We start from the raw sequence: 26,572 nt of genomic DNA, 5'->3' as shown, positions 1-26,572 counted from the left end.
CCAAATAATAGAGTTTGTAAAAATCCACGATTGACATCTTTCAACGTAAATATCGAGAGCATTGCCTTGAATTGGCAGCCCTTTAGCCATTCACAGTGAAGTATTTAAAATGTGACCACATTTCTGTCTTTTTTCACGCTACTGTTGGCCGATATGGTCACATTGCATCGGGGAATATAAAACGCAACGCACGGCGTTTTCATTTCTTCTTGGTAAATTTAACAAAATAAAATAATACACAAACAGTGATTCTTTAAAATGACTTGAATAACTTTGTGACTACATAACCATCTATTTTTTTTTTTTTTTTTTTTGTATTTTTTTTGGCACGTGAAAAGTATTTTTAAGTATTTAGCTGCTAAGTGAAAGAGTGCAACAACAACGACAACTTCAAGGAACTCCTGGCTTAATTAAATTCAAAACCGGTGAAAATTCTGTTTTATGCAAAAGTGTGTATTTCAAATTGCTGGGCAATTAAGAAAGAATCAAACAAGAAACAGAGGAAAGCAGGCAGACGACACAGCATCAGCAGTAGTTTGGCCAGCGGAGTCGCTGCCCGGCTGCGGTGGCTGTAAACAAACCAAACACCAACACTTGTACAGTCGCCCACACACACACAGACTGACAGTCGACATAAACAGGCAATCGCAAACACAAACTATTACAGACACCTGTACACAATGGAAGCGCAAATTGTTTACATAAAACTCTTGCGACTGTCATTGAAGTCCGCGTCTAATGTGTCTAAGATCCGCCTGCAGGAATTAGCCGCTGGCATTGGTGAACTGCGTCAGCTGTTGTCCTGTGTCGTCTGCCGCGAACTGCTCAAGGATCCCTACGAACCGGCGCGACGTCGCTGCGGCCATCATGTCTGTCGGCTTTGTTTGCGCGGTCGCAAGCGCTTGAAACCAAGTTGCGAACAGTGTCAGGATTGCTTCGACTTCAAAACGTACAAGGAGAACAAATCAATGGCCTGGCAAGTGCTGTGTTATCAGACACTGTGCAAACAGCTGCAAAATTCGCTGCTCTATGCTCAGCTTGCCGGGCAGCGACCGCTCAACTGCAGACAGTACAATGAACTGGGTATGACGATGTCACGTATTCAACTGCCCGATGAGACAGCCCAGTGGTTCATACGCGAGGGCGCCAACTACAATGATATGTGCGATACCTTTTTACCGCAACCCGATAGACTGACGCTAAAGGACATTGCATCGCTGCCCGCTGAGACGCCACCCACGACGGCGGCCACCACACCTGAGCTGCCCTATGAGCAGCACCTACCGGAGCAACAGCTGTCGCTAACGGACATTGAGCTGGAGGCAGCGGCCACGGGCGATCAATACATGCATCATCCATTGCCCCTGTTGGCCTCATCGTCAAGTACAGCGCGCATGCTACAGATTCCCACTGCGACTACGCAGACCATCATGACAGCTGGCTACATGGAGCCCAGCTGGACAGATCAAGTGGATCTCTCGGCGGCTTTCACACTGAACACCTTTGGTCACAGCGGCTCCACAGCCAACTATGCTACCTATGTGCTGCCCAGCGGCTGCACAGAGCTTCCACTGCATATGCCAGCCATTGGTCAAGTGGTCGAAGTGCCTCTGGAAGCAATGACAGCCAGCACATCGACAGCTGTGGTCCCAGAAGCAGTGCCAGCTACCGTGAGCTTTAAGCGTCGCCATGCGGAGCTGCTGGCTGAGGAGCCGCAACAACAGCAATTGGAACAGCAACAGGAGAAGATTAGTCGGTTGCCGCAGAAGCCCACAATCATCTCATCTGTGCAGGTCAAGCCACCAACTGCTCTTGCTCCGCTGGCTGCAGTTCCCAAGACGATAACATCAACTGTCCCCAAGACAATGGCAGTAACAGTTCCCAAGACAATGACATCAACTGTTCCCAAGGCAATGCATGCAGCTGTGACCACAGTTGTCCCTAAGACACCAATAGGAACATCTAAGCTATTGACAGCAACTCCAGCAACTACCAAAGCATTGTCTGCCACTGTAGCTGCTGCAATTCCGAAAGCCACAACATCATCACTAGCTGTGACAGTTCCCAAGGCAACAACATCGCTGACCGCCACAGTTCCAAAGGCAACAACATCATCACTGGCCGCAACAGCTCCCAAGACATTGACAACTCCTATAGTTGTTAAGGTCTCGAAGGCATCGACATCTCTAACTGCAACTGTTCCCAAGACTCTCACAACATCTGTAGCTGCAAAAGCTGTAAAAGTATCCACATCTTCAACTCCAACTGCTCCTAAAATAGCGACATCTCAAACTGCCACAATTCCCAAGAAACTCCCAACATCTGTGGCTGCCATAGCAACCAAAACAACCTTGGCAACTGCTTCACCCTCCAAAGGCACAACATTGACTAGAAGCGCCGTCAATGCCATGACCACAACGACCGCTCAAGCAGCCATAATGTCCAAATCAACAGTTTCCGCTAAGGCACAAGCAACTGTCCAGGCAGCTGCTGTAGTCACTACGCGCAGCACATCAACATCAAGAGCTGCTGCAGCTCCAGTTGCTCCAACAACCGCCAAAGTTTCAGCCGCAGCTGCTCCGCCTAAGGTCGTCGAAAAGTCGCCAAAGGAGTTGCGCGCATCCCAAAAACTGAAGCCAAAGGAGAAACGCGGATGCCGCTGTGGTACCTCATCGGCCCCGGGCAAAGCCACATGTCGCACCACGCGTTGTGCCTGCTACGTGGTGGGCTTGAAATGCGTAGACTGCAAGTGCAATGGTTGCAAGAATCCACATACTTATGTGGGTGACAGCAGCGATGAAGACGATGCTGATTCCGAGCTTGAGGCTGAGATGGAGGCGGAAATGGCGGCAGAGGAAGCAGAAGTTGTGGCTGACGAGCCTGTGGAGGCGTCACCGCCACCACCAGCGCCAATGCCATCGGGTGTTACACTGGTACTAGTGTCCAATCCACAAGCATCGCAGCGTCCTATGGTCGTGATGCAAAACGAAAGTGGAGAATATCAGTGTAAGTACCGAATATCATTCTCTGAGATGAGTAAGTGCTTCTATTTAATTCCTTTCCATTTACAGATTTCAACGCCTTCAATGGCTCGGTGCCCATAGATCCCGTTGAAGCTGGCTTCCCGTGTGTCGTGATGCCACCTCCTCCAGCGCCGCCGGCTGTTGAACAGACAGCAAAGAAATTCAAGGTCTCACCGCCACAAACAGAGATGACCTCACATTCACGACTGGAATCGGTGGATGAGCTACTTGGTGCCAGCTCAAAGAGTAAAGTGGTTGTCGGCGACTGTCCCCAGGCATTGTTCGAGGACATTATGTCCGGCTCGGATGATTTGTAAGCAGAAATCGTAATGTTTTCATGTGTTGCTGCTGCGTGCGTCTTGTAAACAATTGAGTTGCCATGTTTCTTTTTCGTCGATGTAGTTAGAACTCCAATGTCATCTTTGTTCCAAATTGTTGTCCCTATCATCTCATAACACAATTGCACATTGCATTTTTCAGATTCAACGTTAACTACACATACATTTGTATACATGTATTTTGTAACCAGCAGCGATTCCTTAAGTTGTTGCTAGGAATCTTTACTGGACAATTGAAATTATTTATGATCCCTAAGTGATAATAATCTATATGTATGTACATTCAAGAATGTATGGTAAACAGAGTCAGGCACCGCATGTCGAACTTATCTTAGGCGAAAGTGAAAGCAATAGTCAAACAAACAATTTAATTCTAATCAATATTTCGACCCCTTTTTACATTGATTGTACAATTGTAAAACTAGAATTTTTAAACATTCAACAGTTTTGCAAAAAGGGGTCGATTTTTCAATCGTCTAACGCATAATCGAATCGTAAAAGTATTGAAACTTCCTTAATAATGCGGTCGCTGTAAACCAAAAACAAAACAAAATTTTTTTGATATATTTAAGGCAATTTTTTTCATATGTATAAGACAATTTTTTTCATAACTATAAGCAAAATTTTTTTCATATGCATAAGACAATTTTTTTAATAGCTATAAGTCAATTTTTTTTTTAAGCTAAAAACCTTTTTTTGAGCATGAAACCTTTTTTTTTTGAACATACAACTTTTTTTTGAGCACGTGAAACCCATTTTTTTTCATAAGTTAAGATTATTTATATATTTGCAAATGGAAATTGCAATAAAGAAATTATTCATTCTATTATAACCAAATTGGACAAGTATTCGCATCATTTCTTTCGACGTTTCAGCTTTAATAAAGAAAATATTTATGCCTATTAAAACGTAATATATATTTATATTGAAATATATAATATATAATACATATTTATATTAAAAAAAGGAGAAACTAAGATAAAAGGATTTGCGATTTAGTCACAAATTTTGCAACTATATTTTAAAGAGCAAAGGGATCTATTAATATTATTTAGAAATGTTATCAAATCGAAAAGCAAGAATGGATATAGGAGCTATTTTTCTTCAGACAAATGAAATCGATCAGAAATAAAATCTGAAAGTTGAAGGTAAATTCTGGAAATACTTTAAAGAGTAGGAGAGTACAAATTTCCCAATGATGTTTGAGTGTAACACAACAAAACTACACTCAAAGCGGAGATTAATCAAAAGAGCCGAGCCGGAGCTAAACTCAATTGTTTTGAGCTCGAATCGGATCGGATCTGCTCGGACAGCTGCTGTGCCCTTAGATAAGCGTCGGCTGGCTGGCTACATATGTGAAGTGCGCATCATTATCTGTTGATTAACTCGCGCCAGTCGTCAGTTGAAGTCGGAGCCGAGTAGATGCAGTACTTATAGCATCCGCATCCGTATTCTTTTCTCGTTCCCATTGTTGTTGTTGTTGAACTGATAAGCATACATACATATATAGTATAAATAATAGTAAGAAATAATAAGATGAAGACGCTGATAATTTTACTCGTGGCACTTTTATCGCTTACACAAACGCACTCACAGGATGTGAATGGTGAGCATGGTATTTATACAACATAGATGAATTGAACCTTGTCACCTTGTCGCAAACCCCTTAGAAGCTTTCGATGACGATGGAAATGACGCACATAATGCCATGGCGACTGAGAATCGCGTGGCCGCACAAGTTGAGGCACTGCTAGAACATTTCAAGCAAGAAGATCCGGTTGGTCTACCGTCTTCTGCTGTGGAGGTTGCGGATCCTATGGATTGTCCTAATGTGGCAAAGAGCATTGGCGTCGGCACACTTAACATGATGGAATTGAAGGCTTACGGCCTGTCCAAATTCCGCATCACTAGCATCAATATGGACTTGAAGGATATGCTGGCAAGTCAAACTAATTAAAAACAGTTTAGATAAATTTGTCAGCTTTGTCCGCTTGCTTAAACTTCGATCCTTCCAAGTCTTTCACATCAAAGAAAAATATTGTGCGCAATTAAACCCCATTCTAAAAGTTTTCTGAGACAATCTAAGTCAATCGTCGATAATTACATTTTGGCATAAACAACACTTAATACCTTCTTAAAGTTTTCTGAATATTTTGTGGTATTACTCCATTAATTCGAAAGTTATTACATAATTAGTTTCAACAGTCACGAACTTCATAGTCAATGGAATCAATTCCCATTCCCTATTGCTGGATCTGTAGTCTGCTAAAATTGTCCTCATTTCTGCATCTTTAGGTAACCGGACACGTAACGCTAGACGAAATGGTGGTCAAAGGCAGATACAAATTGGCCGCCTTATTCTCAAACTCCAACGGACCGTGCTCGATCACATTGAGAAGGGTTCATTTCACAGCCTTGGCCACGCTGGCTGCACAGAGCGATGGCCGTCTAGCAGTGGATCAAATGAAGACGGACATTACGTTTGGTGAAATGTCCATGGATTTCCAGAATCTCGGCTTCATGGGCAGCATGTTCCAAGGCGTACTCAACTCCGCGCCCAATCTAGTGTTTGATGCCATGAAGCCGTTTATGCTGAGTGATGTAGAAAAGCAGCTGAGCGCAGAGATCGATAAGTTTGTTGTTGAAAAGCTTGGAGATCCCCGCATGCCCAACTCCATTAGGCCATTGGACACCATGATTGCGCAGACACGCAAGCAGGTGCGTGAATATGGCTTTGATCCGTATCATTTGCCGGACATGAATCGCACCATGGGCGTGTTGAGTGCTCAGCTAACAAACACTTGGATACGTGGCGTCTCTAGCTTCTATCGCGTGGGCAACGTAACGGTGGCTCTGGTGAACAACACGATCACGATGCGCTTTCAAGTGGGCACCCAAGAACTGTCGGGTGCCGGACAATGGGAGGTTGGCATGGGCATGATGTCACGAATTGGACACGTACAGTTCACGGTGCATCATCTGCGCGCCACGTTGGAGTTTAGTCAGGCACTCGACACGCGTCAACGGCCGCTGATCAAGGATCTGCAATTGGATTTGGGCAACATTCAAGTGCGTTGCAGCGGCGCTGGCACATTGGACTATGTGATGGAGTTTGCTGTTAATGTGCTGCCCAATTTGTTGCGCTATCAAATAATGGATGCCATCGAAAATCCCATCAAACAGCGTGTACAGGAGACGCTCAATACCATCGACATAGAGCAGGCCATCAAGCAGTGGATAGCAAAGCATCCCACCGATGAAAATTCCAAAATTAGTTTCGATATTAAACCTATGCTCGATGAGTTGAAGAAAACAATGTAATAATTAATATTATATAAGTAGCATGTGTGTGCTTTAATCATTTACAAATAAAGTTGAGAGCATCCTTTAAGATCGATCCGTTTAACGTCTAATCAAAGTGAAGGAATGTGTCGGGCATGCTTAAGGCTCCTTAACCGCAAAGCAGAGCAACTGCAGTCGCATGTTGCGCTTCACACGCTCCAGTATTTCATCCGCTTTGCGCTTCTGTTCGCCATTCAGCGGCGGACTAATGGCCTCCAGTGCCTCCAAAAAGTAGTTTCTAGAACGAGAATAAAACAGTTGATATCGGGTTGTAAAGGTTTAGTAGAGTCCGCTTACTTGGCCGTCTCGTTAGTGTAGTTCTCGAGGGCATCGCGAAGCAGACGAATGTCCACATGTGCTTGGATCGCACCCGTGTGACTAAAGCGCTGCACACAGCTCATAAGACGTGCCAACTCCTCGGAGATGGTCTGCACAATGGACTCGAGAATGGGGCGCAGTAGCATCGGTGAAATGCTATAAATTTCCGAGTATACGCCCACCAAATTGTCGCAGCATTCATGCGCATAGGGACGTAATTGTCCAGCACCAATTTCCATCTCATGATCCCATTGAAAGCGTCCCAAATACATTGAGGGCTCAATGGTGCCCACCAACGGATCACCCTTGTGCTCCACATATTCCTCCAGCAAATTCGTGAATAACTGATTTACATTGTAGCGTGCTGACTCAATAGCAAGCGTTGGCAGTGGATATCCATAGCGCACAAACAAATTGCCCAGATGATGAAAGAAGCTCTTGTTACAGTACGCATAGTTGGCTAAGCAGCACAGCATCCGTTGCTCCCAGTTGACTGCGGCGCCCACCGAGTTTCCCACACCCGACACCGACTCAGGTTGCTGGGCATTGGGAAAGCCAAGCAGTTGCGATACATTGTGCGTGGGCGTCTCATCATCGTGGCTGGCAAACGCCAGCTCTGCAATCACTCCGCTAAACGCGGAGAGCAGCTCTTGTAGTCGCTGTGTCACCTCGCGCTGACCATCCGAATGTGGTTCCAGCAGATTTCCCTCACGTGCCTCAGGCTGCATGCAAACCGTTTGCACCTCTTCCAAAGTCTCGACTAGTAGCGACTCCAAGGCAGCTGGCAATGAAGTTGCACCTGGATACTCTTCCACACTCATTTCCCACGTCTCCAGCGCATCCAGTTTCTTGCAACGATCCGTAGCGCGTTTAAATATGATAGAGAAACAAAACAGACGCACCTCATCAATCAATCGCTGTATAATATCCAATGCTTCCGAGGGTAAATCCAATCCAATCAACGTGGCGTAAGCAATCCTTGTGTAACGCAAACATTGTGGCACCCAGGGTAGAAAATGATGTGTAGCCGACGAAGAGCCAATGGGCCAGGCGAGTCCACTCGTCTGACGCAAAGCACGTTGATCAGCAGCAATGAGAATGGCCAACCTCAAATACACACAGAACTTCTCGATGGCCGTCAACACCATGCGCTTAAAATCACCCGGTTTAGGATCATGAGGGCCACGCAGATCCCCCGTGAAGTAGAACTGTCCAAGGCGCCACAAATCTGGCAGCTGAGAGGCGGCAATGTCGCAAAGCTCTTCACAGAAATTGACGCGACTGGGGGGCTGGCTGGGATCACGACTTTTGGACTTTTCCTGCACATTCGCCTCTTTGTTGGCATGCTGCTCAAACGTCTGGCGGAAAGTGGCCTCCAAGTACTTAGCACGCGCCTCAATGGCGTCCCAGGCGGGATCCGTATTGCGCAAACGATCCCCAACGGTTGTGCCGCTCTGCTGTAGTTCCAAACTTGACAAAGCCTTGATAAGTTTCTTCTGTTGCTCAACGCTTTGTGGCATCTTGACAACCTTTTCGTGCAGCTGCCGTCGTATGAGCAGTATGCGTTGATCAACCTCCTCCAGCACCTGGCGAAAGATGTGTATCTCGGTTTTGCCAAACAAGTTCTTAGCACGCGAATAATCATTTACGACTATGTCGTATTCGGCTGCCTTCGCACGGCGATCGACGGCATTGGGCAGACAGAAGAGAAATTTGTGGCGGGAGAGCGCAAAGAGCACCGAGCGTGTGGAGTCGGCTTTCTCCTTGCGTACCAGCACATCAGTAAAGATCTTTTGGGATTCACTGATGGAGTCTAGCATAAGATAAAAGAACAGTTGAATCGGAATTGAAATTCAACTATAAAATGAACTTACTCTCGATGGACTGCTCCAGTATGTTGAGTGGCTCGCTGCCATGCAGCTTGACATCCTCTTGCAGCTTATCGCGTATGTTCATCAGCGTGTCCAACTGATCAATGACCGAACCAGCATTTGATTTAAGAAACGACAGCTGTCCCTCCTTTTGACTCTCCACCTTGCGCTTCAAGTAAGCCAAGCCAGCTTTCAAATCCTCAAACGACGTGGCCAAATGATTCTCTAGCAAAAACCAGGCAGGCGAGAAATTTTCTTGCGACAAATCTCCACAAGCGTCGGGAATCAAATCACGCAAATCTTCGGGAATTTTCTGCTCATTGCCCTCGATGGACAGACCCAGCGGATCCTCTTGCGTGAGTCCAGACTGGGCGAGTGTACGCCGACCCCAGGCAAAATTCTGTGATGGCGACTCCTCAATCCACACAGCCGACTCCTTGAGAGGTCCGATTGTCTCGTGATAGGCTCGAAATTGCACTGTTGAAGTGCCGACGCCGCCACTGAGCGTTGTAACAATGATGTCACCCTTGCCTTTAGCTGGTCCACTGCGTGCAATGATTTTGTTGGACGACTTCCACTCGGCGGACAATAGGCAATCGGAGCCGCAAATTTTAAGACCTGCAAAAGAGACTCGAGTTACAACAACAGGGGGCGTCAGAAACGATGACGAATACCGATCAGATCTTGGATGCGAGTGCCCAGGAACTCGCCGCGTATGATGACACGTGTACCGGGTGGACCCTCCTTCGGCGACAGGCCCGTTACCACCGGCTGTGGGGCCATTGGGACCAAATAAAAAAACTTTAACAAAAAGAAACAACGCCTAACGAAAGTGCAACAGCACCAAACTAAGAGTTTCGATTAACTTAACGATAACATAATACCTATCGACAGCTGTTATATTAATGGACACTGTTAATTTCAAAGTGTGTGCACACAGAATAGGTAAACAGCTGTTCCATTAGTTAACAGTGTGTGCATACGAACCGATGAACAGCTGTTCGATTAATTAACGGTGTGTGCACACTTAATCGTACGAACAGCTGTTGTGTTGTTGGCTTCCAGCAGGAAAATGGATGACGTCGCCAGCGCGCAAAGTGAAAATGAAAATTTGCGTAAAATACGAAATCGTTTAATGCAATGGGAGACCAAAAACGATCCACTCGCCGCACTCAATGCTCAGCAAGAGGAGCACTTGGAAGTGCTAACCAGCTTATGGCAGGACGACGAAATAACGGCAAGTAAACAAATGGGACACGCAATTCCCCCAAAAACAACAATTATTTATTGTGCCGAAATTTGTTTATAGGCAGCCACAACTCCTACTAAAGAAGTCAACAAACAATTGGCAACCAGCAGTGGGGTTGACATACAACAATTGCCAGCGGGCGGACTGCAGAATACAAATGATTTTCTGCTCTGGTTCGTCAACGTCAATGCGGAGATTGAACAACGTGGCGATGCCGATTATCACAAGTATCTGCAGCAATTGGAGCAACGTAAGGCGGAATGTGCTCACATGCTCACACAAATCTCAGTGGCCATGGAACGATTGGGTGCCTTAAGCTCCGAATACGAATTTGTCTCCCAGAAGACAAGTGCATTAAATACGGCCAGTGAACAGTTGATTGATGAGCAGCAGAAACTGCAGGAATTAAACAGTGAGATACAACGGCGCCTGCACTACTTCAGTCAAGTGGAGCTACTGCTGCAGCGGCTACAGAGTCCCACATTGTCGGTGGCCAGTGAAGCATTCCGTGAGTGTCTTAATAAAATAGACGAATGCTTAAACTATTTGGCAGAGCACGTAAGTACAAGATAACTCCTTAAATTCACCCAATAAATATTGCTTGCTTGCAGCCCAACTTCAAGGATGCGGCTGCCTATAATGTCAAGTATAAGCAGTGTCTAGCCAAAGCCACTGGACTGGTGCGCAATTACATTACCAATGTGATCAATCAGGCTACTGAGGCAACTCTTAATCCACGCAATAACAGCAGCGATGCTGCGCTGCAAGCGCCTGATGCCGCTTTTGCTTTGTACTATGGCAAGTATCAAACGTCAGCGGCGAAAGTGAAGCGTGTGGCTCAGTTGATTGAAACGCGGCTGGAGAATAGCAACAGCAGTGAGTACAGCCAACTGATGACGGATCTGCAACAACATTATCTGGCACAGCGAGCCAGTGTCATGTCCCCAGCTGTCAATCAATCCATACAGAATGTAAAGAACGCTCACAAGGGCGATCACTGTTCGCTGACGCGCAGTGCTTGCGCTTTTTTGGTGCACGTCTGCCAGGATGAGCAGCGTCTTTATTATCAGTTCTTTAGTACTGGAGCTCCTCATTTAACGTAAGTTGTAGTGCGCAATACTTGCAATGTATGCAACATTAATTCTTTTAAATTTTTCAGTGTTTATCTTGAGGGACTTTGCACGATTCTGTACGACACAATGCGGCCGTTTATCATACACATTAATCATTTGGAAACGTTGGCCGAGATATGCTCTATTCTGCGCATTGAAATGCTCGAAGAACACGTGCAACAAAATCGTAAGATGCTTATACATTATACGAGACGGTTTGACTGATTCGATTATTTTATAGCCGCTGCTTTGGAAGCCTTTGCCACTATTGCACATCAGCTGCTGCAGGATGTACAGGAGCGTTTGGTGTTCCGTGCGCATTTGTATTTGCAGTCCGACATCCAAAACTACAATCCATCAACGGGAGATCTGGCCTACCCCGAAAAGCTGGAAATGATGGAGGTGTATACAATTGCTGCACAGTTTTATACAAGATTTCACTCACTGGAAATTCTCGTTACAGAGCATTGCCTTGTCGCTTCAAGAGCCAACACAACTGCGTCGCTCAGACTCGCGCGCCTCCATGATGTCCACTGAAGCAGAGAGCGTGGACACCGCCTACAGAGTGAAGCAAATGAGTAAGTCTCATTGGTAATCCACAACATATGACACTAACTAATAATGTACTTCTAGATTCGCCTGCTGATCTGCATGGCATGTGGTATCCAACTGTGCGTCGTACTTTGGTCTGTCTCTCGCGTCTCTATCGCTGTGTGGATCGCCCCATATTCCAAGGATTATCCCAGGAGGCCTTGAGGGTCTGCATACAAAGTGTTTCACAGGCGGCGGTTAAAATTGGCGCCGCCAAAACGCCTATTGATGGCGAACTCTTTGAAATCAAACACTTGCTTATTCTGCGCGAACAAATTGCTCCATTTCGTGTGGACTTCACTGTGAAGGAGACTTCACTGGACTTTAGCAAGGTGAAGACAGCTGCTTTTGGACTGCTGCAAAAACGCAAGCAGCTCTTCTCCATGGGAAGCAATAATGCACTGTTGGAATTTCTGCTCGAAGGTACGCCACAGATAAAAGAACATTTGCTGGACTCGCGCAAAGAAGTCGATCGACAGCTAAAGACAGTGTGTGAGCAATATATTAAGGATGCAGTGCATATGCTGGTGGGACCACTAATAACATTCCTCGACAAGGCACAAGCGCTGTTGGCCACCACTGCAACAAGCGATGCGTCCAAGGAGCCAGGAGCGACAGCCAAAGTCAACTATGTGCTGCGTCAAAGCAGCTGGGCGAGTCCACAGCAGATAAGCAGCATTATACAAGAGACACAGCGTCTTATCAAGGCTAAGTTGGCTGTGCTGCAGCGCGCGATGCAGCTGTATTTGAGCAACCGTGATACCGAGTTTATAATCTTTCGTCCCATACGTGTAAGCAGCTATTCTTTAATATGTTGTAATTGGTTTGTAAAGTAATTTCGTCGTCTCTACTTGCAGAACAATATTATACAATCATTTGTCAAGTTGGAGCAATTACTAACGACAAATGGCTATACACAGGATGACATGATCATCACAAGTTGCCCCTCAGCGGAACAAGTGTCCATTTTACTTTCTAGCGCCAGCATCTTGGCTGCCGAGGGTGTGGCCAGCTTTGCAGCAGCGGCGCGCAAAATCAGCACCTCATCATCAACGGGAGGGGATTCAACAGTTGGCCGCAAATTGAGCACAATTTCCAATAAGGAGCAGCAACAACAACAGCAGCAGGCAGTGGTAATCGAGGAGCCGGAGAGTGAACAAGTTGCCCCTGCTGTTGTTAGCGACGAATAGTTTTTGCAATATATAGTATCCTTATGTTTAACAAAACACACACTGTATGTATTCTTTGTATTTAACAAGCTAAGGCAAATTCAAATATGTGTATATTACAGTTTTTATTCATTTCCAAAGTAGAGCTAAATGAGCTAAATTATTTTTGCTAAGCAGCCCTTAATAAGCATGCCGCGAGAGAATGTGACGAAGTCAACGTACATAATTATCAACATTATATAAATTACAATTACAAACAAAATGACAAAATTGATTTAATTAACAACCTAGTATTTGGGGGCAGTAAAAGACGCCGCTGGTCAAGTGAATGATTTGTGATATGTTTTGCGCAGTTTGTTTTTTTTTAACTAGGAGAGCGAACATTTATCCTTATCACGTCCACCAACAGTTGTGGCACGTTGCGCATTCGCTGCGGCTGCTGCAGCACTTTGGCTACTCTGGGCTGTACCATCCTGCTCCATAATAGATAACGCCAAGGCGTGGGCCAAAGCCTCATCTTCCGTCTGCACAAAAGAGTGTGTTTAATTATATATTCGACATTTTATTTAATTAGCGGCGTCTTACCATATTGCCTTGTATGTTTTGTACTTGACTGCGCTGCGCAACAGCTGCCGTTGTTGTGGACACTTGTCTGGCTTTGGCATTATTTGCAGATTGTTGATTTCTGCTTTGCAAACGCTTCTCGGCAGCCTGCGCGGCCATCGCACGTGTATCGCTAAAGATCTTGAAGACACCCTGTGATGTGCTGCTGCTGCTAGCAGCAGTGCTGACATTGCTTTGTGTAGGCGGCTTACAGTCGTGATCGCTGCTGTGGCGATGACGTAGACAGAAATTCAATTTGCACTGTGAGCACTGCACAGGAATCAGTTCTTTACGTTTGCAACCCTTTGCATGACAGCGATTCGTATAGATCTTTTTGCTATCTGACTGGCATTGCTTATCAATATGCTGACCAACCGTTAGGTCAGGCTCCACTCCAGGAGCGGTGGGAACGGGTTCTCCGCATAGCGGACAGATCGGTACTTGAAAGTTCTTCTTGTGGGCACCTGGGCAATTGTGGCGCTCGTAATTGTAGTGCGAGGCACAAAAAACCTTGTCACAAGAGTCGCACTTTACTGGTAGAAAATCTGTTGAAATTGTGTTTATTGAGAAATTATTCAAATTTAATACTTCCTATTGTTATTGTTATTGTTGGATGAAGGTCACAATGCTCAAAACTTACCCAATCTGTTGCATGTTGCTTCGTTGCAATGCTGGCCCAAATGTGGAAACTCCATATCTAAACAATTGCTTTCGACGTTTGCTGACAAATTAAATACGTGTAATGATGTGCGCTATGATTTTATAAAGCTATAATTGGACAAAAAAAACTTCGAGAAGGCGCTAGACGCCAATCACACAATGACTAAACAATATAGCATTTTCGTCATTCGCAACGAAGCCCTATGAGGTTTGCCATTCACGAGCAATCATTGTGTCGCTATCGATATCGATAAAAAGCAGGAACTCTTTTAAGCTGACCGTTAAAATTCAAAATTTACTCTTTTTAGCTTTAAATATTTAATAAATGTAAATGTGTAAATTGTAGCATCTCCTTCAGAATTTCAATTGCATGCTTCGCCATATTATTACATATTAAATTTGCTATCTATACATACATATTTACAAATTTATTTGTTGAAATATAATGCTGTTTTTGCGTGAGATACAAAATGTTTTAATTAGGAATATACATAAATATATACCAACAACAATCAAGAAAGGTTATTTCCCAATTAATCAATCACTTTACTTTACAATTAAATTTTTTCAGTTTTCTTTTCATTTAATAACTTGGCTTCATTGAAGTTTTTTTTTATAGATAATACCGAATATAGAATGAGAATATTTTTCGCTCAGCGCTTAGCGACATTTATGTAGACTACACCAAAAAGTCGTCTATAATAAACATTTGTCTCGTTTTGTATACATTTACAAAAATAAAAGCAACATTTCGCAATAATAATTATAATAATAATAATAGTAATCATAATAATTACTGTGTAAGGATAAAAATATGTGTGTAATAAAAGTTGAACTTTTTTATGCAAGCATGAATCGTTACCCCCTTCATTGGTAAATGATAACAATTATTTGAGAGGAATTTAAAGCGTTTGGAAAATGTCCAACTGCGGCGAAGATCGTCAGTGGTAATAACTTGTTGTAAGAGGTGACGACAAATTGGTCCCGCTAAAAAAAAAACAGAGGCCCACACATTCATAATAATATTGAATATTTTCGTAGCACACTGCGTCGCCATTTGTTAAACATTTTAAAAATGCAACTGGCGTTGGAAATCAAAGTTAAACGATCTCTCGGGCAACTGGTGCAAAGGCCTCCCAATAGCTGATGATCTACAAATCAGAAAGAGAATATATGAATATACGATAATAATAGTTTACACTCTAGATACTGCAGTTTACCTGTTGCTGATGCGCCATTTGAACCTCAATGTACTTGATGATGTTGGCCTTAAAGTCTTTCACTCTGCTTATTTCAAAGCGTTCCATTTCGCGCTTGATTTCCGCCGATATGTCATCAAATTGTTGCTGACAGCGTTGCACCTTGCCTTGCCACTGCAATATAACAATAAAACATTAAAACCATTTGCAATAACGATATTGTAAAGTTGTCAAACCTCTTCAACCTCCTGTTGCGCCTGATCCAGTTTGTCGGCACGATTGGCCAGCTCATAGCGTCCACGATTCTCGCGTCGTTTCGACAGCTGCATTTGGGCATATTGCCAATTTTGAAATGCCTTGACACGTTCATGGAATATACACTTGATGGCACCGAATAGCCCTAAATAGTCTTTGATAAACTCGGCGAGTATATAAAAGTCTGAATTGGCCTGCTCGGAACGCAACAGCTCAATCTTTTCCTCCACATCAGCCAGATGCGACAACGCACGCGACAGTCCAGTATGCTCCTCACAAGTGCTTAACATAGCGGCGGATTTTGCCACCAAACCCGTCAACACAGATAATTCACGACGCGAAGAGACCAACGATTTAAGTGCCGATGACAATTTTTGCAGATTCGCATCGAGATGCTCCACCTCGGTGATCTTATCATCGAACCAAGGATCATTCTCATCCATTTTGTACGTGATCTTGTTTACAGTCTCGCCAACTTTGTTAAACAACCGTATGACGCCAGCGCCGCTTAAAGCCGATGTATTAACGGCACGTGGCAACTCCTGATCACTCTCCAGGAAATTTACAAAATCCAGATCGACTCGCAACACCGGATGCTGGGCTGTGCGATGGACAAAACGCTCCAGGGCAGCACGTCTTATCTCTATCCATTCCTGATTGATAGGCGTGCCCGGCTCTGTTTGTTGTGGACTCATTTTGACCTTGGTGCTGCCAATAATGTTCTTGGATGGCGCCGGCGGAATAATGCGACCCATGCGCATATATTTGTTCACCAACAGATCATGGATGCCAAGGAAATCACTGAAGCGGCGCAAAGTGCTGAATTCGTTGCGTTTGAATTTCGGAATGTTTGTTTTCGTCGTCACTCTACAAAAACGATGGTAGGCAAATCGCAATTTCAATAAGTATATGTCAATAAATAAAATTTAGACGATAAGGCGATTGATGATGACTCACTTGTAGGCCAAATAGGAGCTCATGCCATCGCCGACTTTTTGTGGATCGGATACAACAATTTGTATGAACAAATCACCATCATCGGTCAATATCTCTTCCAGATTGCTACTCGAAATACGACGCTGCAAAGTTTGAATTATCAAGTGCATTAATATGCGATAAATCGACACATAAATTTGGGCAAGGGGCGTAAAGAAGAGGAAGCTTCGATCTTTTTGTGCTAGTGGCGTTGTCAACATCAAACAAAGCAAAGCAGAGCAGATAAAATAAACAGTCAACGACGCCGCCCATTCATTGTTGCGTTTAATTGAAGATAATTCAATCTAATATTTACTAAATCAAGTGTAACTCACATGCACTTCGCTTGGGGTCATTGCTGAGACGAACAAATCATTATTTTCATTCTGCTCCAACGTTACGCTGCCCGGCGCTGGAACTTCTTCCTCATCGGATGCAGCGGCGGACGCTGAGCCATCGTTGTTGATGTCCACATCGGCAAATTCGCGACTCTGCTCGTTTGGTGTTGTTGCTGGTGTCTCAACTTCCATTTTGCTGTCTGGCACGCTCAATACTAATTAATTAACTAAATGCTGGCTTCGTTCGCTGACACACAAATAAAATTATTGGAATTCTTTTCTTTTTTGTCGCCCACTATCGACTATCGACTTGTTTGTTATCGACTTGCAATCTAGTTCTACAACTCTCTACTCGACATGTATCGATACTGCTCTGGTGCAACTTTTTGCAGTGTGACCAACAAAAAAATACTACAATTCAATTTTGCTCGTATATTTATTGCATTAAACAAATAATAGTTTGGTTATTGCACAACTTGATTAGACGCAATCCACGATATAAACGATGAAACTTGCACGTAAACAGATGGTGAATTGGCCAGACCACATGGCAGCTTGCCCCACGACACAATGCCAATCAAAACATTGTCTTGCACCAATGGGCCACCAGAATCCGAAGTACAAATGCTCACGCCTCCTGTTAAAGGACCCGTACACACATTAGTGGAATGGACATCACTGCCTTTTTGGCCTAACGCCGTTTCACAGGAGGTCAGACTGATAATGGGCACATTGGCAGCCACTTGTAGCACACTTGGATACGACGCAGTATTCGTAGTCGATGTACTTCCCCAGCCATACAAGTTGGCAGTTCCAGTGGGAACCACACCCGACTGCGGTAGCGTAACGGGAGCCACAGCAGCGCTCCAGGTGAACGCAGTGGGCGTGTAAATCAAACCAATGTCATAGGGCACAGTGCCGCCAGTGTACAAATCATTAATCACAAAGTAACTGATGCTACGTGTCTGGGTTGTAGACGCTGTTCCAGCCACTGCATTGCTGCCAGCCACAAGAGTGCTGCCGAGCACCTGGGCACTATTCGTCAAACAGTGGGCAGCCGTGACCAACCAGTTGGCATTGAGGATGCTGGCTGCGCAGTAATGCGTGGCCTGGTACTGCATGGATACGGCATAAGGTGCCGCATTGACGGCGGCCGCTGTTCCGCCAACTACGCGTCCATTGGGTGATATTGCTATGGCTGCACAGCAGCCGAGGAGTAGCAGAATGGAGCTTAGGATCAAGCGGATGCTCGATTTACTTTGACTATACCGAGTCATGGTTTTCGGGGAACTGTTTACCTTTCCCTTTATCGACTGCTCTTTAAATTAAATGGAGATACGTGCTGCAAAAATGATAAGAAATTTCAATTTTGCGCTCATACTTCAAAGATAAGCGGGTTTATTGGGAAGGGAAGCCAACAACAATAACAACAAACAATATAAGGTTGTAGCCTGTCTTTATTTCTAATAAGTTTCGTATTGCGAATTGTCAAAGATTAATTAATGCCACAATAATTGTATAAGATAAACACACACGCCAGTTACAGACATTGTCACGTACTTATCATACAGTTTTTTGTTATTACTACAGGGTGTCAGCACTATTTGTATTTGAATTATAATTTTATTGTCGAGTACCAATTGCACGGGATACTCGAAGCTCTTTAATTACTTAAATATAAACATTGACGACAGACAACAGACTTTGTATGATTAAAAATACTATCATAAGAAGTAGCAGAATACTTATTACGTTAAAATTGTTTTTGGGAAAACAAAATGTTACAGTAGTCAATTTCTTAACTATAATTTCCACACTACTTTATACGCAATATCAATTTTATTACAAATGCTTTATTGCAGCTGTAATAGTACGGTTTATAGAAGGTTAAGCTTGTCGATAGTGCTAAGAATAAATTTTACGGCTATTTTGCAATTCCACTAAGAAAAATTCCCCTCAGAGCATTTCCTCAAAATAAAAAAAAACCTATCGACTAGATAAATTGAAAGTAATTAAAAATATATTGTGGAAAAATATTAATCTTATGCTCAATGTTTATTTCTTCAATGGTTTAGTATAACTCTTATTACAGACGCTGATTGGCTGATATCCAGGATATAAACGAAGAAACTTGCACATAGACGGAAGGCGAATTGAGCTGACCACATGGCAGCTTGCCCCAGGAGACAATGCCAATCAAGACATTACCCTGCACCAGAGGACCACCAGAATCCGAAGTACAAATACTCACTTTACCGGTCAGCGGACCTGTGCACAAGTTTGTGCTATGAAGATCTCTTCCCTTCTGACCCAGCGCTGTTTCACAGGAGGTCAGACTGATGATGGGTACATTAGCAGCCACTTGCAGTTCCTTGGGATATGAGGCGGCACTCGAAGTCGAGGTACTTCCCCAGCCATACAAGTTGGCAGTTCCAGTGGGAATCACACCAGATTTGGGCAGACTAACAGCAGCAACGGCAGCTGTCCAAGTGAAAGCGGTTGGTGTGTAAATCAATCCAATATCATATGGTACAGTTCCACCAGTATATAGATCATTCACCACAAAGTGAGTGATGCTTCGCTTTTGTGTTGTGAACGCTGTTCCAGCCACAGCATTGCTTCCAGCCACAAGAGTGCTGCCAAGCACTTGGGCACGATTGGAGAGACAATGGGCAGCTGTCACCAACCAGTGGGCATTGATGATGCTTGCGGCGCAGTAGTGAGTGCTCTTATATTGCATGGACACCGCATAGGGTGCCGCATTAACGGATGCTGCTTTTCCGCCAACTACACGTCCCTCAGGTCCAAGCTGGTCCGTTGTTGACCCAGTAGAGAGTCCAAGGAAGAGGCAGAATAGGATCACGAAGATGCTAGATTTAGTTTGACTGTCCAAAGCCATGGTTGTCGAGGAACTGTTTACCTTTCCCTTTATCGACTGCTCTTTAAATTAAATGGAGATATGACTGCTTGCGACGGTTTATGATAAGAAAATTCAATTTTGTAGCGATACTCTAAAGATAATCAATTTATTGGGAAGGGAACGCTGATTATTTATTGCCCCATCAGCAGAACAACTACAAACTTTGACAATAGTGTTTATTTGTTTTGATACTTTGTGTTTGCAATTGCTAAGGATTATTTCTGAGATTGCAAATACGAATTATAAGTCTATTAATAGGTGTTGTAATCGAACTATTAAATACTTATTGAGATATTATATTAAACGCCGATTTATTTAGCTCAGAAAAATTAAGAGTTGCACTTTAACTAAGCAAAGCAATTAGCAAATAAGATTTTTACAGCATAGAAGAATAACTTATACTTCGTGTATAATTGTTAGGAGAGTTAGTGTATTTTGAATTAGTGACAGTTACTTTTACAACTACGGCAGTATTTCTTTGCGATTGCAGTATTTTTACAGACATACTTTCGATATTTATTCAATGAGCGCATTTTTGCGCATCTGGTTGCTAACTATGATTATCGATATAGATGACTTATCGATACTTATAGTCAACCATACAACTGACTCAGAATCGACTTGGTGGCTGACTTTTTTCCACAAGAAATTTCGTGTAAATTTACGATTGGAAATCGCCCAAATCGCTTTGCAAATAAAACCTCACTGTGCAGTTCAGTGTGCGCGTGTGAATACAACATATTGCAATAACTACTATATATTAAACGGAAAGTGCAACGTGTGCAATTGGAAGCCGCAAAAACGTATCACGCCCCAGTCCCGTAGGCACAACAATAGGTGGAGAGAGTGCGCAAGCGAGAGTGAGCGAGAGAGGAGAGGAGGTCAGCAAACCCGCAATTAAGAAAAAAAGTCGACACGTAGAGACAACAGTCAAAAGAAACTTAATAGTAAACAATCATGTCATCCGGCGACTTTGGCAATCCGCTGCGCAAATTCAAATTGGTGTTCCTCGGCGAGCAGAGCGTCGGCAAGACATCGCTGATTACACGCTTCATGTACGACAGCTTCGACAACACCTATCAGGCGACAATTGGTATTGATTTTCTATCTAAAACCATGTACCTCGAGGATCGCACAGTGCGTCTTCAACTCTGGGATACGGCGGGTCAAGAACGTTTCCGTTCGCTGATACCATCGTACATTCGCGACTCCACTGTGGCTGTGGTTGTGTACGATATAACGAACACAAACTCATTCCATCAGACATCCAAGTGGATCGATGATGTGCGCACCGAGCGTGGCAGTGATGTCATCATCATGCTGGTGGGCAATAAGACGGATCTCTCGGATAAGAGACAAGTGTCCACCGAAGAGGGCGAACGCAAGGCGAAAGAGCTAAATGTGATGTTTATCGAGACGAGCGCCAAGGCCGGCTACAATGTGAAGCAGCTGTTCAGACGGGTCGCCGCGGCGTTGCCAGGCATGGATTCCACGGAGAATAAACCTTCGGAGGATATGCAAGAGGTTGTGCTTAAGGATTCGCCCAATGAGACGAAGGATCCCGAAGGAGGCTGCGCCTGCTAGAATTGGGCAAACGATACCCTTTCCTCGCCTCTCCACATCCTTCAACACAACCTCCGCTGCAACCTCTACGACGACTTCAACAACAACCTTCAGACATTGACACACGCTGGCGACGAGTGTAAACCAGGTGTATGTGGAACTTGCAAGCTAAATACGAAATAAATACAAGACACAGGCACACACACATACACACAACAATTTTATGTTTAAGTTTATTTATATATATAAAAACAAAAACAAAAAAGTATAAAACGAAATGATAGCAAAACATAAATAGACTAAACAACTAATTTAACGCAATCGGCTAAAAATATGTACGTTAAATCAAGTATGCGCCTAATCCTAGATCCTAATCCTAAATCCCAAGCTAAGTTTAGTTCACATAGCTCTTAAACCTGGCAGCTTAACGTTTCGATTATTGTTCTCTTGATGTATGTCAAATTTAAGAAAGTTATGACTAAACAAGAAATAAGATATCATGGCACCCAAATCTGGAGCGTGTGAGCTAAGCTTAAAACTTGAACTCTCTTACAATTTGTACTTACGACAAAGCAACAAAAACAAAGCAAAAGAAAAACATTTGAACACATAACAACAGCAAGAACTAGATGAACATTCCAAATGATAAGCTGGTTGGCTTCTTCCAAATGGAGAAGAGGTTAAAGATAAAGATACATATTCGAAAATACAGATACCACAGCACCAGCTTGTGTTCAAGCCCAGAGAGTCCTTCCTCCCTCCATCCCCAATTAAACCTATTAAAATAGTAGATCAGATAGATAATTGTATAATTATCATCAACCACGTTATCAATTCAAGAAGCGATTCTGCGATTTCGTTTTTGCCCATTTTTTGTGACTCGTATTTATTTTGAAGCCCCGTTTTGTTTGCGGCTTTTTTTTATTTTGTTTTTGAGTATTCAGCAGTTGGTTGGCGCAGAACTTGGCATCTTATGAGTAATAAATAAATAAATAAATATTTATATATATATCTAAATATATATATATATGATATGATATTTTTATGAAGAAGCAAGAGGCACGAGAGTAAACAATTAACAATTAAACAATATATATTAACAATTTTTGCTTCGATTAGCGAGATGATGATGATGATGAAGGAAAAGAACTTTGTGCATTTTTTACGCAAGCAAAGCAAACAAAGCTTACAAAATTGAGAAAATACGAAACGCAATTTTTAATAAATCAAATTATGAAACTAAACATAATAAGTATTAGCAATAAATTAAAAAAAAAAACACTACACCATGCTAATGTCGATTTCTTTAGGAATGTGAAGAGTTGACTCATCAGCGTTTATTATCTTATCGTACGATAAGTGGGCCATTTTTACTAAATGGTGATTGATTGTAATATACTTTTTTTCAGATATGAAAATACTCCCCATCTTAGCACTAAAGATATTAAAACTATCGTTAATTGGTTTACCCCTGTTGGGGGTTCTTTATTTATTTGAGGATTTTTTGTAATGTAAAAAGCGTAAATACAACTGAAAAAATGCCGCGGTCATTTTGCATTTGCTGTGCAAAAAGCTATAACTTTTGGTTATACATATAAATAGTAGAGTACATGAATTTTCTTTTTAAAAGCTGTCTTCGTTTGTGATGAATTCATCGCGTATCTTTTGCAGCTTGGTTATCAAATCCGCCACAGACACTTCGCCATGCACCTTGTTATCACGAGTGCGCACATTCACCGTGGTCGACGAGCGCTCCTTATCGCCCACAACCAGAATGAAATTGAATTGTGCCAACTGAGCATTTCGTATCTTCTTATTCATCGTGTCACCGGCATCGCAATCCGCTTCACTCATAAATCCAGCCGCATACAACTGATCGCGCACGCTCTTCGCATACTCATCGTAAGCGGGACCCACGGGCACGACCATCACTTGGCGTGGCGATAGCCAGAATGGCCATTTGCCAGCATAGTTCTCCGTGAGAATGGCAATCATGCGCTCCACAGAGCCAAGGATGGCACGATGGATGATCACTGGACGTTTCTTTTCGCCATCGTCGGCGATGTAGTTGAGATTGAAACGTATGGGCAGCTGGAAATCCAACTGTATGGTTGCGCATTGGAAGGGACGCTTCAGTGCATCCATAATTGTAATATCAATTTTGGGTCCATAGAAGGCGCCATCGCCGGGATTCTCTTTCCATGGCTTGCCAAACTCATCGAGTGATTCGGCAAGCGCCTTCTCAGCAGCATTCCATTGCTCCAGCTCGCCCAGATACTTCTCGGGGCGAGTGGACAACACCAGCTGAAAGTCGAAGCCAAAGATGGTGTACACATGACGCAAAAAGTCCAAGCATCCCTTCATTTCGCCCTTGATCTGCTCAGGTGCGCAGAAGATGTGCGCGTCATCCTGCTGGAAGCGACGTACGCGTGTCAAGCCCGTCAAAGCGCCGGACAGTTCATTACGATGCAACACACCAAAGTCGGCCATGCGCAATGGCAACTCGCGCCACGATCGATTGCGATTGTCAAAGATCAGACAATGACCAGGACAGTTCATTGGCTTGAGCGCAAACTTTTCCTTTTCTGCCTCAAAGGAGAACATATTGTCGGCATAATGCTCCCAATGACCCGATGTCATCCACAGCTTGGCATTGTAGATATTGGGCGAGATGACCTCCTGGAAGCCACGCTTTCGGTACTCGCCGCGTATCAGATTCATCAGCGTGTTGTAGATATGTGCGCCGCGTGGCTGAAAGAAGCACGAGCCGGGCGACAGTTCATGGAAAAAGAACAGCTCTTGCTCACGTCCAATCTTGCGGTGATCACGCTTGGCTGCCTCCTCTTGTAGTTTCTCCCATTCCTTCAGCTGCTTTGGCTCCGGGAACGAGATGCCGTAAACGCGCTGTAAAGTTTCGGCATCAGCCTTGCCTTCCCAATAGGTTGACGAGTTCTTGGTGATCTTCAGTGCCTTGACTTTGCCAGTGTGGCGCACATGCGGGCCACGGCACAAATCAATCAATGAGCCGCATTTGTAGACTGTGGTGCGATCTGTGGTGACTTTCTCATTGAGAATGCGCACCTTGAACTCGTTGTATTTGAACATTTCGAGCAGATCAGCTTTCTTCATCTCCAGACGCTCAAAGTTTTGCTTTTCCTTGACAATCTGTTTAATCAGGGTCTCCATGGTACCGTATTCCGTGGTGGAGATCTGTATTAGGCAATTAAATTAATTTAATTTCATACTATATTAGTTAAAATAATTGTTGGCTACTTACGCCATCGCCATCCAAGTGCATGTCGTAGTAGAAGCCACTTTCAATTGGCGGACCATAGCACAAGTGACCGCCATAGATGCGCTCCATGGCTTCACCCATAATGTGAGCTGAGCTGTGCCAAAACACGGCCTGTGCATCGGGATCATCGAACTTAAGCAGCTGCAAATTGCAATCGCCCTCTAGCACACGATCCAGATCCCAAACTTCGCCATTCACCTTCGAGATGATAGTGTTATCAGCCAGGCCTTGACTAATGCCACGTGCCACATCGTAAGGCGTAGTCTCCCAAGAGGTAGCATCCACTTGCTTGCCATCGGGCAGCGTCACTTTGATCGCTGCACGCGGCTTCGCAGCCAGCTCAGCCAAATATTCCGCCTTGCATTTCTCCCATAGCACGTTGCGCTCCTCGATATACTGCGGCCAGGGATTAAGTTCTAATTAAAAAAAAGTTGTTAGTTAAAATTTTGGATTCCAAAATAAAACTTTAGCTATTATATAATAACATAAACTTCAAATATAAAACTATTACTTTAAACCAAGTAAATTAAGAAGCTTTTTGCCATAAACTTGAAATTAAGATCGAATTAAATAATCTTAGGCAAGAAAATCAGCAAACATAAAATATTAATACTATCTTTAACTATGATTGCTCAATGTTATTTTACTGAAACTTTACGCGCTTTTGAGCCGCTTATTGAACACCAACTTATTCTACATAACTTTGGGCTTCGAGTGTAATTAGTCGAATTACCTTTGCGACCATCTCCGCCGCCAGCGGCTGGTTTTTCCTTTTTCTCCTTCTTCATCTTAGCAGCCTGCAAATGCAATGAGAACGAACAGAAAATCAATAATACTGAAAATGTGCAGCTTGCAGAATATTTTATTATTAAACACAAGTGAAATATCAACCTCAGAGCTAAATACGCAGTTCTAATAAGTAATTAGTTTTTTAATGTATTTTTGGTGTTTTCGGTTTCTGTTTCAGTTTCAGTTTCGTGTTGTTTTCTTATTTCGTCGTTTGCACAGTTGTCGAACACAAATGATTTTCGACACTATTTAAACTTCTGTCTCTTTTTATCTCAATTCGTCGGAATCTGATGCAATAAAACGGTAGTTTTTAGTCAGTGTAAATGCACAGTGGGGAAGCGGAGGACAAGTTATCCATTTCAGCTGAAGTTAGTGACGTCACAAACAAATGCAGTAAGCACTTTCACACTGATTCATTTGTTGGCATTTAATGGTACACACAAACACGAACATACACATATACAGATAAGCACAGGTGAATGTGAGCGTGTGATGTGGCACTTAACAATTAAAAATGATAGGGAATAATACACAATTGCGTACGGAGGGAAACAACACCAACCAAAGTTGCGTAGCTGCTGCTCTGAATGTCTTGCTGTTGTTGTTGTCGTTGTTTTGGCTGCTGTCGATTTTTGTTCACCGCCAACAGAGCTCGAATATTGTGCAAAGATCTTTGCTGATTGTAACTGCTTCTCAGCGCACTAACAAACGGCAACACTTTGAACATTACACTTGTTATTATTAACTGTTTCTAATACACAAGAAAGGATATTTAACATGCCTTCTGCTTATTTAAATCCAAATTACTTAATTCCGACACCACGTTGTCACCCATATTATTGCAGAAAAGAGAGCAGAACTTTAGCGGCTTTCTGTGACACACTAATTGTGTGACTGCAACTATAATCTGCAAAATGTACTAATTCTCGACGCAAGATATACTCACATGTAGAAATATACTA

General features: G+C 43.5%; 10 protein-coding genes across 15 annotated transcripts; 4 read left to right on the top strand and 6 right to left on the bottom strand.

The window, feature by feature from the left end:
• The first annotated feature begins 138 nt into the window (after window positions 1-138).
• Window positions 139-4,085, top strand: LOC117564789 (E3 ubiquitin-protein ligase msl-2). Its single transcript, XM_034243707.2, has 4 exons — window positions 139-212; window positions 339-3,006; window positions 3,072-3,336; window positions 3,504-4,085. The coding sequence occupies exons 2-4, from the start codon at window positions 681-683 to the stop codon at window positions 3,619-3,621; spliced, it is 2,709 nt and encodes a 902-aa protein (XP_034099598.1). The 5' UTR covers window positions 139-212; window positions 339-680; the 3' UTR covers window positions 3,622-4,085.
• Window positions 4,086-4,746: 661 nt separating this feature from the next.
• LOC117563253 (uncharacterized) lies at window positions 4,747-6,752 on the top strand. Of its 4 annotated transcripts, none has more exons than XM_034241471.2 (3): window positions 4,747-4,967; window positions 5,035-5,300; window positions 5,657-6,752. In XM_034241471.2, exons 1-3 carry the CDS (start codon window positions 4,898-4,900, stop codon window positions 6,680-6,682), a joined length of 1,362 nt encoding a protein of 453 aa, XP_034097362.1. In that variant the 5' UTR covers window positions 4,747-4,897; the 3' UTR covers window positions 6,683-6,752. The 4 variants fall into 4 exon arrangements, with proteins under 4 accessions (XP_034097362.1, XP_034097361.1, XP_034097360.1 ...); XM_034241470.2 differs by having other exon boundaries at window positions 5,032-5,300; XM_034241469.2 differs by having other exon boundaries at window positions 4,747-4,976.
• Window positions 6,694-9,775, bottom strand: LOC117563251 (exocyst complex component 2). Its single transcript, XM_034241464.2, has 4 exons — window positions 9,567-9,775; window positions 8,896-9,510; window positions 7,001-8,834; window positions 6,694-6,941 (listed from the first exon to the last, which is right to left on the bottom strand). Exons 1-4 carry the CDS (start codon window positions 9,673-9,675, stop codon window positions 6,803-6,805), a joined length of 2,697 nt encoding a protein of 898 aa, XP_034097355.1. The 5' UTR covers window positions 9,676-9,775; the 3' UTR covers window positions 6,694-6,802.
• A 127-nt stretch (window positions 9,776-9,902) lies between these two features.
• Window positions 9,903-13,058, top strand: LOC117563252 (conserved oligomeric Golgi complex subunit 3). Its single transcript, XM_034241466.2, has 8 exons — window positions 9,903-10,133; window positions 10,206-10,699; window positions 10,753-11,240; window positions 11,301-11,440; window positions 11,495-11,655; window positions 11,717-11,831; window positions 11,887-12,635; window positions 12,702-13,058. Exons 1-8 carry the CDS (start codon window positions 9,965-9,967, stop codon window positions 13,032-13,034), a joined length of 2,649 nt encoding a protein of 882 aa, XP_034097357.1. The 5' UTR covers window positions 9,903-9,964; the 3' UTR covers window positions 13,035-13,058.
• Window positions 13,059-13,193: 135 nt separating this feature from the next.
• Window positions 13,194-14,443, bottom strand: LOC117563254 (AN1-type zinc finger protein 2A). The gene is made up of 3 exons (XM_034241472.2): window positions 14,257-14,443; window positions 13,599-14,161; window positions 13,194-13,537 (listed from the first exon to the last, which is right to left on the bottom strand). Exons 1-3 carry the CDS (start codon window positions 14,309-14,311, stop codon window positions 13,382-13,384), a joined length of 774 nt encoding a protein of 257 aa, XP_034097363.1. The 5' UTR covers window positions 14,312-14,443; the 3' UTR covers window positions 13,194-13,381.
• A 476-nt stretch (window positions 14,444-14,919) lies between these two features.
• On the bottom strand, window positions 14,920-17,366 carry LOC117564208 (sorting nexin-2). Its single transcript, XM_034242891.2, has 5 exons — window positions 17,041-17,366; window positions 16,688-16,809; window positions 15,712-16,597; window positions 15,497-15,649; window positions 14,920-15,427 (listed from the first exon to the last, which is right to left on the bottom strand). The coding sequence occupies exons 1-5, from the start codon at window positions 17,233-17,235 to the stop codon at window positions 15,377-15,379; spliced, it is 1,407 nt and encodes a 468-aa protein (XP_034098782.1). The 5' UTR covers window positions 17,236-17,366; the 3' UTR covers window positions 14,920-15,376.
• Window positions 17,367-17,460: 94 nt separating this feature from the next.
• LOC117564930 (trypsin delta-like) lies at window positions 17,461-18,328 on the bottom strand. The gene has a single exon (XM_034243884.2). It carries the CDS (start codon window positions 18,318-18,320, stop codon window positions 17,508-17,510), a length of 813 nt encoding a protein of 270 aa, XP_034099775.1. The 5' UTR covers window positions 18,321-18,328; the 3' UTR covers window positions 17,461-17,507.
• Window positions 18,329-19,053: 725 nt separating this feature from the next.
• LOC117564210 (trypsin delta-like) lies at window positions 19,054-20,120 on the bottom strand. The gene has a single exon (XM_034242894.2). The coding sequence runs from the start codon at window positions 19,940-19,942 to the stop codon at window positions 19,130-19,132; it is 813 nt and encodes a 270-aa protein (XP_034098785.1). The 5' UTR covers window positions 19,943-20,120; the 3' UTR covers window positions 19,054-19,129.
• Window positions 20,121-20,549: 429 nt separating this feature from the next.
• LOC117564211 (ras-related protein Rab6) lies at window positions 20,550-23,081 on the top strand. The gene has a single exon (XM_034242895.2). The coding sequence runs from the start codon at window positions 20,921-20,923 to the stop codon at window positions 21,545-21,547; it is 627 nt and encodes a 208-aa protein (XP_034098786.1). The 5' UTR covers window positions 20,550-20,920; the 3' UTR covers window positions 21,548-23,081.
• Window positions 22,987-26,529, bottom strand: LOC117564207 (threonine--tRNA ligase 1, cytoplasmic). 3 transcript variants are annotated; one of them, XM_034242889.2, is made up of 4 exons: window positions 26,392-26,529; window positions 25,555-25,618; window positions 24,804-25,237; window positions 22,987-24,736 (listed from the first exon to the last, which is right to left on the bottom strand). In XM_034242889.2, the coding sequence occupies exons 1-4, from the start codon at window positions 26,443-26,445 to the stop codon at window positions 23,150-23,152; spliced, it is 2,139 nt and encodes a 712-aa protein (XP_034098780.1). In that variant the 5' UTR covers window positions 26,446-26,529; the 3' UTR covers window positions 22,987-23,149. The 3 variants fall into 3 exon arrangements, with proteins under 3 accessions (XP_034098780.1, XP_034098779.1, XP_034098781.1); XM_034242888.2 differs by lacking the exon at window positions 26,392-26,529 and adding an exon at window positions 26,173-26,354; XM_034242890.2 differs by lacking the exon at window positions 26,392-26,529 and adding an exon at window positions 25,713-25,735.
• Between the last annotated feature and the right edge of the window lie 43 nt (window positions 26,530-26,572).

The sequence above is a fragment of the Drosophila albomicans genome, chromosome 2L (assembly GCF_009650485.2).
Source record: "Drosophila albomicans strain 15112-1751.03 chromosome 2L, ASM965048v2, whole genome shotgun sequence".
NCBI classification, from domain to species: Eukaryota; Metazoa; Arthropoda; class Insecta; order Diptera; family Drosophilidae; genus Drosophila; species Drosophila albomicans.
Note: the sequence above shows the minus strand (reverse complement) of the source record. Positions and strands in the feature narration are given on the sequence as shown.